This window comes from Triturus cristatus, chromosome 6, assembly GCF_964204655.1.
Source record: "Triturus cristatus chromosome 6, aTriCri1.1, whole genome shotgun sequence".
Classification (NCBI taxonomy): Eukaryota; Metazoa; Chordata; class Amphibia; order Caudata; family Salamandridae; genus Triturus; species Triturus cristatus.
The window spans coordinates 1,079,562,398-1,079,571,124 of record NC_140589.1 but is presented as its reverse complement, the minus strand read 5'-3'; the positions used below and the strand labels follow the sequence as shown (position 1 = coordinate 1,079,571,124).

General features: G+C 44.4%; 1 protein-coding gene across 1 annotated transcript; it reads left to right on the top strand.

Annotated features, from left to right (window-relative positions):
* The first annotated feature begins 3,575 nt into the window (after positions 1 to 3,575).
* LOC146821019 (uncharacterized) lies at positions 3,576 to 8,394 on the top strand. The gene is made up of 2 exons (XM_085609784.1): positions 3,576 to 3,975; positions 7,703 to 8,394. Exons 1-2 carry the CDS (start codon positions 3,576 to 3,578, stop codon positions 8,197 to 8,199), a joined length of 897 nt encoding a protein of 298 aa, XP_085465910.1. The 3' UTR covers positions 8,200 to 8,394.
* Positions 8,395 to 8,727: the final 333 nt, after the last annotated feature.

Genomic DNA, 8,727 nt, shown 5'->3' with positions numbered 1-8,727 from the left:
AAATAAAATAGACAAACAGTGTCAGCAGCCAGAGAACCCCCTACCCCACCCTGACCACCCACTCACACACAGCATCGTTATGTGTGATGTACATCCTGTTATGTATAATAAAGACGCCTGCACACTGGGATTTTCATGCAAGAGAGGTGGTGGCTTGTGCTTGAAAGTGCATGCATCGCCTATCACTAAATTGATATATAAGCTTGCGCAATGTCAAAGGTCAGTCCCGCTCGGCAGACCGAGGCCTAGAGCCCCTGTGCCCTCGCCGCTGGCATTGCACTGCAGGTGAAGAGAGGCGTGGGCTTTTTAATATGCAGGACCACTGGAAAAGAAGGGGCTGGCATGGGAAGGCACAGAGACAAAATCTTGACGGGTCTCTATTTATTAGGGATCTTGAACTAAAAAGAAGGACAATCAAAGGAGCAGACACTGTGGTCAGTGACCGAGTTGCATTCATAGTGTGACATGAAGCTTGGAAGAGACTGCTTTGAACCTTCAGCACTCTCCCCTCATATCTGGATCAAGCTTTTGCCTACTCTTGTTATCTACAGCTCCCTTTATGTGTGTATCTTTCTGCAAGGGTTTGCAGTTCCAGAAAAAGGAAGCAGATCTTTTAGTGCAGTGCAGCACCTGATGTACAGTGAAAGGTTGGGAAAGAAGTGCGTTCTGGATCTGGGTCCAACTCTGGCACTCTCAGGGTCCCTGGCACGGATTCACTGAGAATGACCCTCTAATCCAGACTCTTTCCTGCACTGCTTTTCACTAACTTACTCAGCAGCATGTGTGCATATGTTTATATGCAGGTGCACACGTTTATTTGTGTATGAGTACATTGCAAGTGTTTGTATGTGCACTGTGCATGTCTCCATGTAGGCATGCATGCAGATCCTTGTGTGCACATGTACCACTCCACATATGTAGGTTTGAATGTGTGCACTGTGTGCATGCATGTATAGTGCATATGTCCACAGGTGTATGCATTGGTCTTGCATATGTGCACTGGCCATTGGTGCCGTACATCCTGCGTGCGGCGGAGATCACTTAATGCTTAGCGCGAGAGGAATGCGAGAGAAGGAATTTGGAGTATGCAGCGTACAGCAGCCATTTTGAAAGATAAGGAAACCTTCTATATATTAAGGTGGTTTTGAATCGGCCATATTTTGGGACCAAGACGAAGCCTGACAGAACGCGAGTCAGTTTCTGACAGACGTCGATTGGAGGTTCATGAGGAGGTCGTGGTAGAGTTTTTTTTCAGAGGGATTGTGTCAGTTTCATCATTAGAAAGTGTTTATTAGGATAGAATTATTTGAGATTTGTAAGGAGAAGTTAAGTTTGAATAAGAATAAGATTTATATTGTTTAAAGAGGAGCATTGGTGATAGGTGATTAGTTCAAGAAAAAAAGAGGCATTATGGAAGGTGTTGAGGGAAGTTTTGAAGAAAGAATGAAATCCTATATGGAAAAAATGTTTGGGGGGATGTCTGCATCTCTGGATAAAAAAATAGAAAATAGTTTGGAGAAAACTATGCATAGGAGACAAAAATCTGGCGAAGAAGAGAACTTATGGACCACTGAGGAGGTTGATGTGGTTGCAGGAGGTTCTAACCAAGGGAGAAAAAGAGCTCAGAAAAGAAAGATGGTTGAATCAGTTAAAAAGGGAAAAGAACATAAGATTCTGAAGGGATCCGCTATAAAGGCAAAAGAGGGGGGGCAAAAAAAGCGCATAAAATAAAGCATACAACAGTGGCTTGTGATTCCAGTACATCAAGTGGGGATGTTGAACTTACATGTAGTTCAAGTATTGATGATTCTGATGTGGAGGAGGTTCCTCAAAAAAGGAGAAAGTTGAGAAAGAGAGAGATGAAGATTGAAGAAAATGATATTATTGATCCCCAAGGGGAAGAAATGTTTGACCCACTTATGATTCAACATCCTCTTTCTCCGCAATGGGCTCCTGTGGAGCACGTAGCAAAATATGTAAGATTTTGGATAAGGAGGGAAATACCTAAGGATGTCAGGACTAGGATGAGGAGCGAATGTCCAAGACCACGTCTTGAGAGCAAGGTGGCGTATACTCCAGAGCTAGACAAAAAAATGATGGCTTTCAATAATAAGTCAGGAAAAGACCCAAGGAAAGGTCCTGAAAAAGGTTTGAAAGGGTGTCAGGATAGACTCCTGGACGTTTTGGGTCCACTGACCAAAATATTTGACATGTGCGAGGAAGCACATACAAACAGTACTGGTATTGATGTGGCAGATGTACGTCAATGGGTCCAAAGGGCTATATGTCTTTTGGGAAATTCAAATACTGCCCTTTGCATAGAAAGGGGAAAAAGTATTCTCTCTAAAATAGATCCGAAATTGGCGGACCTGGCAAATAATGAGCCAGGGGAAAGAAGTGTTGGTTTACTATTCGGAGAAGATTTTGTTAAGGCTATGTCTAGATATGTTAGTACTTTTAGCTCTCTGGAGAAAGTGCAAAAGGATATAAGGAGAGTTTTTGGCGTGGCCGGGCGAATGCGGGGTCGGTTCCCCAGCCGCGGGCAGGGTGTTTCAAGAGGAAATTTTGGAAGAGGAGGCAGACCCTATGGGACAGGTTTTGGATCCAGTTTCTACGGATCGAGCTGGGGGCAGGGAAGTTTCTTCCAGCAGAGGCAAAGAAGCAGGGCCAGAGGAATGCGTTCGGAGAGACGTACAAGGGGTGCCTCAGGTAAGCTGTTTTCAAGACCCTATTTCTATCCAAATAAAGTTGGGCGGCAGACTAGCCCGATTTGTTTCGCGATGGAAAGAAATTACTCAGGGACCTTGGGTTTTGGTAACAGTGTCAGGTTACAGGATAGATTTCACTCAAACTCCAGTGCAGGAGAGGGCTCCGAATATTTTGAGATTCTCAGAGTAGATGGAGAATATGGTGACGAAGGAAATAGAGGCCTTAGAGGGAAAAGGAACTATAGAAAGAGCAAAAAAAGTAAAAGGAGGATTCATAAGCAATACATTTCTGGTGGAGAAGAAGGAGAAAGGAATGCGTCCAGTAATCAATCTCAGAGAGATGAACGATTGGGTTACTTACAATCATTTCAAAATGGAGGGGATCCATATGTTAAGGGATCTGTTAAGGAAGGGAGATTGGTTGACAAGATTGGATTTGAAGGATGCTTATTTGACTATTCCGATGTGCAAAGAGCAGAGGGATTTTCTGCAGTTCAGGTGGAAAGGAAAGTTATGGAGGTTCAGGAGTCTCCCGTTCGGGTTGACATCGGCCCCATGGTGTTTTACAAAGGTGATGCGGCCGGTGGCAGCTTGGTTGAAATCAAGGGGGATACGTTTGATTATCTATCTGGACGATGTGTTGATCATGGCGGAAGACAAGGATTTAGAGTTAGAGCAGACGGAGTTTGCAGTAAGGGTAATAGAGGATTTAGGCTTTGTGGTGAACAAAGAGAAATCATGTGTGGTGCCTCAGCAGGAGATACAGTTTTTAGGCTTTCAGATTCAGACGTTGGAATGTGTGTTGAGATTGCCTAAGATGAAGGTGAGTAAAATAAAAAAGGAGGTGAAAAGAGCGAATTGTTCAGAATGGATTACATTGAGACAATTAGCTCGCTTACTGGGTCTGTTATCAGCATCAATTCAAGCGATATTTCCAGCTCCGCTTCATTACAGAGGGTTACAGAGATTGAAAGGGTATCATTTGAGAAGAGGGGCGAAGTATTCTCAAAAGATATCGTTGAATCAAGATTCAAAGGAGGAGTTGAATTGGTGGATGATGAATCTGGATGCATGGAACGGAAGAGCGATTTTTGGGGAGGTACCAGAGATAGAGATAGAGTCGGATGCAAGTCTTCAAGGATGGAGAGCATGGTGTGGTATGGTGTCAACAGGGTGAAAGTGGTCGAAGATGGAGAGAAAGATGCATATAAATTGTCTGGAGCTTCTGGCAGGGTCTTTTGCAGCGAAGCGTTTCCTGAGGGATCAGGTGAAGTGTTGTGTTCTTTAAAAGATTGACAATTTGTCGGCAGTGAGGTAAGTGAACAAGTTAGGGGGTACTCGATCGAAGGGTTTAGCGGAGTTTCTTTTCACGTGGGTCGCACTCCGCTGGTCTTTAGCAAGTAGCCCCATAGGATTCTGGATGATAGAGTAGCAGCGGCGAGTACACCTATGCTACAAAGTGTAATAATAAATGCCATCCCTGGACACGTGTTTCGAGGTAGTTGCCTCTCGTCAGCAGGGAGCAGGACTGTGTGGGGGGTGCCGTAGACTGCCAAAAAATATGAGGTTTAAGTACCTTTCGTGGCGGCGCGCGGGTGCGGACTCCAGGCTCGTCAGCCAATCGCTCAGGGAGCTTCAAACATTCTTTTCACGTGGGTCGCACTCCGCTGGTCTTTAGCAAGTAGCCCCATAGGATTCTGGATGATAGAGTAGCAGCGGCGAGTACACCTATGCTACAAAGTGTAATAATAAATGCCATCCCTGGACACGTGTTTCGAGGTAGTTAGCGAAAGAATTTTGGAATTTTTGCTTAAAGAAGGAGATTGTGGTTCAGGCTCAGTATATTCCGGGTCAGAGCAATGTAGAAGCGGATTGGTTTTCAAGATATCTCAAAGATGTGAGCAATTGGAGATTAAACAGAGAGGTTTTTATGAGGTTGGAGAAGAGATGGGGTCCATTTCAGGTAGATCTATTTGCGGACAGACTGAATTGTCAGTTGAATTTTTTTTACAGCTGGAGACCGGATCCGGAGGCGAAGGGGATAGATGCTTTTCTCCAGAGTTGGAGTGTAGGAAGGAATTAATGATTTCCCCCATTCTCGTTGATTCAGAGGGCGTTATTGAAAGTAAGGAGGGAGAAGGCGGAGTTGGTGATGATAACGCCTTTCTGGAGAGCTCAAGTGTGGTTTCCGGATATGATGGATATGGTGATAGAGGATCCGGTGTTCTTACCGAACATAAGAGAGATTGTTCTGGATCCGGAGGGAAATGTTCACGAATTAGTTATGACAGGTCAATTAAGGTTGGTGGCATGGCTGATTTCAGGAGAATATGGCAGGTGCATGGATTATCAAAATAGGCTGAGGATCTTATCGCAGAATCATGGTCCAAGGGAACAACCAAGGTATATAGATCAGCATGGAGAAGATGGTCTGGTTGGTGTGTTGAGAGGAATTTGGATTCCATATCAGCACCTGTAGTTGAGGTGGTTAATTATTTGTCTGAGTTGTATAAGAATGGTTTAGCCTACATTACTGTGAATATAAGCAGATCTGCAATTTCTGCAGGGCATATTTTGGTGGATGGTTTGCCAGTAGGGCAACATGTGTTGGTTAGAAGGTTGGTAAAGAGTGTGAGGATGGTGTTACCACCTAAGGCTAAGTACGGTGTGCTTTGAGATGTTTCTTTAGGTTCTGAAAGAAGTAGATTGTTGGGGTGGTAATACTACTTTGGATATTAAGTTTTTGTCATGGAAGGTGGCTATGCTTCTTTGTTTGGTTTCTTGTAGACGAGTGTCTGATATAAGGGCTTTAGAAGTGGATTCTAGGTGTTATCAACTGGAGGGTGTATGCTTTGAGATAAGGAAAAGAACAAAGACCATGTCTAGGACAATCAATTTTTATCCTCATTTGGAGGGCAGTGTTAATTTGTGTGTGGTGAGTTGTCTGAGAGAATATGAAAGAAGCACTACTGGATTGAGGCAGGATGGTTGTTCTCAACTTTTAATCTCTTATAAGAAGCCTTTTAGACCTGTGTCGACTCCTACGTTGGCTAGGTGGGTGAGAGAAGTGATGATGAAGGTAGGAGTGGATGTGAGTGTCTTTGGGGCACATTCTGTTAGAGGAGCGATGGCAAGCAAAGCGTTTATGAGAGCTTTTAGTTTAGGGGGAATTATGAAGGCAGCTGATTGGAGTAATGAATCAACTTTTAAGAGGTTTTATTTTAAGCCAATGGAGAATGTGTTAGATAGAGTTTTGGATGAACTTTGAACATGCATAATATTGGCCTCCGGGCCTTCACGTAAAATGCAGATTTTCCACATTTAGAAATGGGTAGAAAATCATGATTTTAAGAAAGGCACGGAGGCTAATATTATCCCTCCACTGTTCCCTCACAGTTTATTAATTGTTTGTTTTTGCTATGCAGGATAAAGAAGAAGATTTGTCCAAAAGGAGAAGTTTGGTAAATCTGGAAGATTCTGCATCGACGGGAGTATGGTGGATGGAATTTTTTTTTTTTTCAGGAATAGACTTTGTTTTTTTGTTCGCAGCACCTAAAAGAGGAAGATGGCTGCCAGTTCTAAGTGTATATGCATGTTCAGAGTTCTAGAAGTTATTAGGATTCTAAATTCAAGTGTGTTTTTTGTTGCTGCTGTTTGGGGAGCAATAAAAGGGATGATGCATAATATTGGCCTCCGTGCCTTTATTAAAATCATGATTTTCTACCCATTTCTAAATGTGGAAAATATGCATTTTGCCAAGCTAGGGCACGGACCATAGCTCCCAGGCTCCTCCGCTTCCTCCCGCATCATCCTCTGGCACCTGGAGGCGCATAAAGACAGCTGCAAGGTTCCACTGTGCGGGATGCGCGTGGGCTGCGACCAGGCGTAGCCTGGGCCAAGGGCAGGCCGGTCCTTGCCCGTCACTGACCGTAGAAGGCTGGGCTGGGCCCTGTCTCTGACATTTGAGGTCCTGGAAGGTACTATTTCCTAACTGTCTTAACTGCTTGGTTTTAAGGACTGTTTCAAGCTTCTAATAGGGCACTGGTTGAGCTGTTCCCATCGCAGTGGAACACCGAGTCATACATCCACCGATTGAGTTACAATCTCTTGACTCTATTGACAATTTACGCTACCAACAGGTTGTTGTCGCTTAATAATTTATTTACAGACTAGTGATAAACCTGATAAAGTGCCCTATTTGCTTGTGGTACTTTTTTCTCTTTTTTCCAAGTAGACATACAGGCTCTTATGGGGTAATATAAGGCAATAAATATCCTGCCAGTATCTGATAATACCCGGACAAACATGGTTAATTTCTCAGTACGGGTGGTTAATGTGATCTCCCAAGAGATAGATAGAGTAGAACGATGTCTCTCAACAGGAGGAGGGACTGGGTGCGGGATTATTGGGATCCCTGTAGATGGAATAACTATACTACCAGTAACAGAGATCCAGACTAGGGAAACTCATGGCCCTATGGTTGCTGATAATTTGGCCATCCAAACAAACAATGAGGCGATATTAACCCCTAGTTCAGATAATTGTACAACTTCCGATCATACCCCCACTCCCAAAAGAAAAAGGAAATGTAAGAAGGACACTGCTATAACTGGAGGATCACATATCCCCCTGACTATAATTCCACTATGCACAGAGGTTGTGACACGAACAAGTACCTCAGGGATTTACAACGGGCCTTATTACTGACAGGGATCACCTCTAGAGTGGAAGTCCTGTTTGCACCAATCCAGGAGAAGCTAGAGTCTTGTATAGCCGAGGCGAGACAGATTAGATTGCATCGTTTTATTCCCTTTATGGGGCAATCAAAGGAGGTGCCTGATAAGTTACTAGTGCCAACTACAACCTTTGACTCACAGAGGGCTAGCATAATGACATCTAGAGCTAACATTGAGAAGCTACAAGTTGTGGGTGTTAGGACCAAATCCATCCCACGGGATTGTGAGCGACTATTTGCTTCTACATCCCAAGTACAGCAACAATCACAGCAATCTTTCCCTCTGTGTCGCTGAGCAGCTGCTTGTGTATCCATCCCTTGCTGCCCCTCAACATATACGCCTGCGACAAGTTTGTGTCCACCCCCTCCTTGATGAAAAATGGCTCAAGGGTGCTTTGTCGACCACTCTCGGCATCCATGCTGAACCGACCTGAAGCCAGCACAGAGCAGACTCTCTCCGTGCTGCCAGTCCAGAATTTATTGACCCAAGTCGCTCGCCGAGGGTTTCAGACCAGTGCTGTTTTCAGAGATATCGACACTGCAGCCAAGTTCCTCGGCGCTGGTGCTGCCACCGTAGGAGTGGCTGGATCTGGTGCCGGCATTGGTACAGTGTTTGGGAGTCTCATCATTGGCTATGCCAGAAACCCATCCCTAAAACAACAGCTCTTTTCGTATGCCATCCTGGGCTTTGCTCTCTCCGAAGCCATGGGTCTCTTCTGTTTGATGGTCGCCTTCCTCATCATGTTTGCTATGTGAGGGGTGTTGACAGCCCTGGCCTATTTTTACATATATGGTCAGGTGTCTGTGACTTCAATTGTTCCTCCCATTACCCCATGGGCACTTGTAATTCCTCACTATTTCCTCTCCATTTCAGCTGCTGTGTCCAGGGCCTCGGCTGGCCCTCTGTTACTGTGAGGGAAGGTGAATAAAAACTGTAATTATCGAAAAAAACACAAAAAAACAAAGCAATCTAACGTAAATAATGCACATCTGACTTAGAGTGATACCTCACGAGTTAATAAACTAGTAACAGAAAGTCATGCAATATAACAGAAGCTCAGGTCGGCATTAACTTACCTCCAGAAAGCTGCCCTCATATGGCAGTCATAGTCAACGCACCCCTCTTGCCTCCAGGCCAAATAGAATCCTACGACTCATTAAAGAACAGAGTGGTACATTGCCTTAATAGGAATTACCAATACCCAGTCGGGGATGCTCACCAAATCTTGTTTACAAGGAGAGTGAGTTGGATTGGCCCTATGTGGAAGCATTGTAAAGGGGATT

Excerpts from the sequence above, each read along its gene's own strand:
- LOC146821019 (XM_085609784.1), top strand. The coding sequence starts at position 3,576 with ATGGATTACATTGAGACAATTAGCTCGCTTACTGGGTCTGTTATCAGC. Across the intron at positions 3,976-7,702 it reads AGCGTTTCCTGAGGGATCAG|CAACAATCACAGCAATCTTT; the intron begins GTGAAGTGTTGT and ends TCCCAAGTACAG.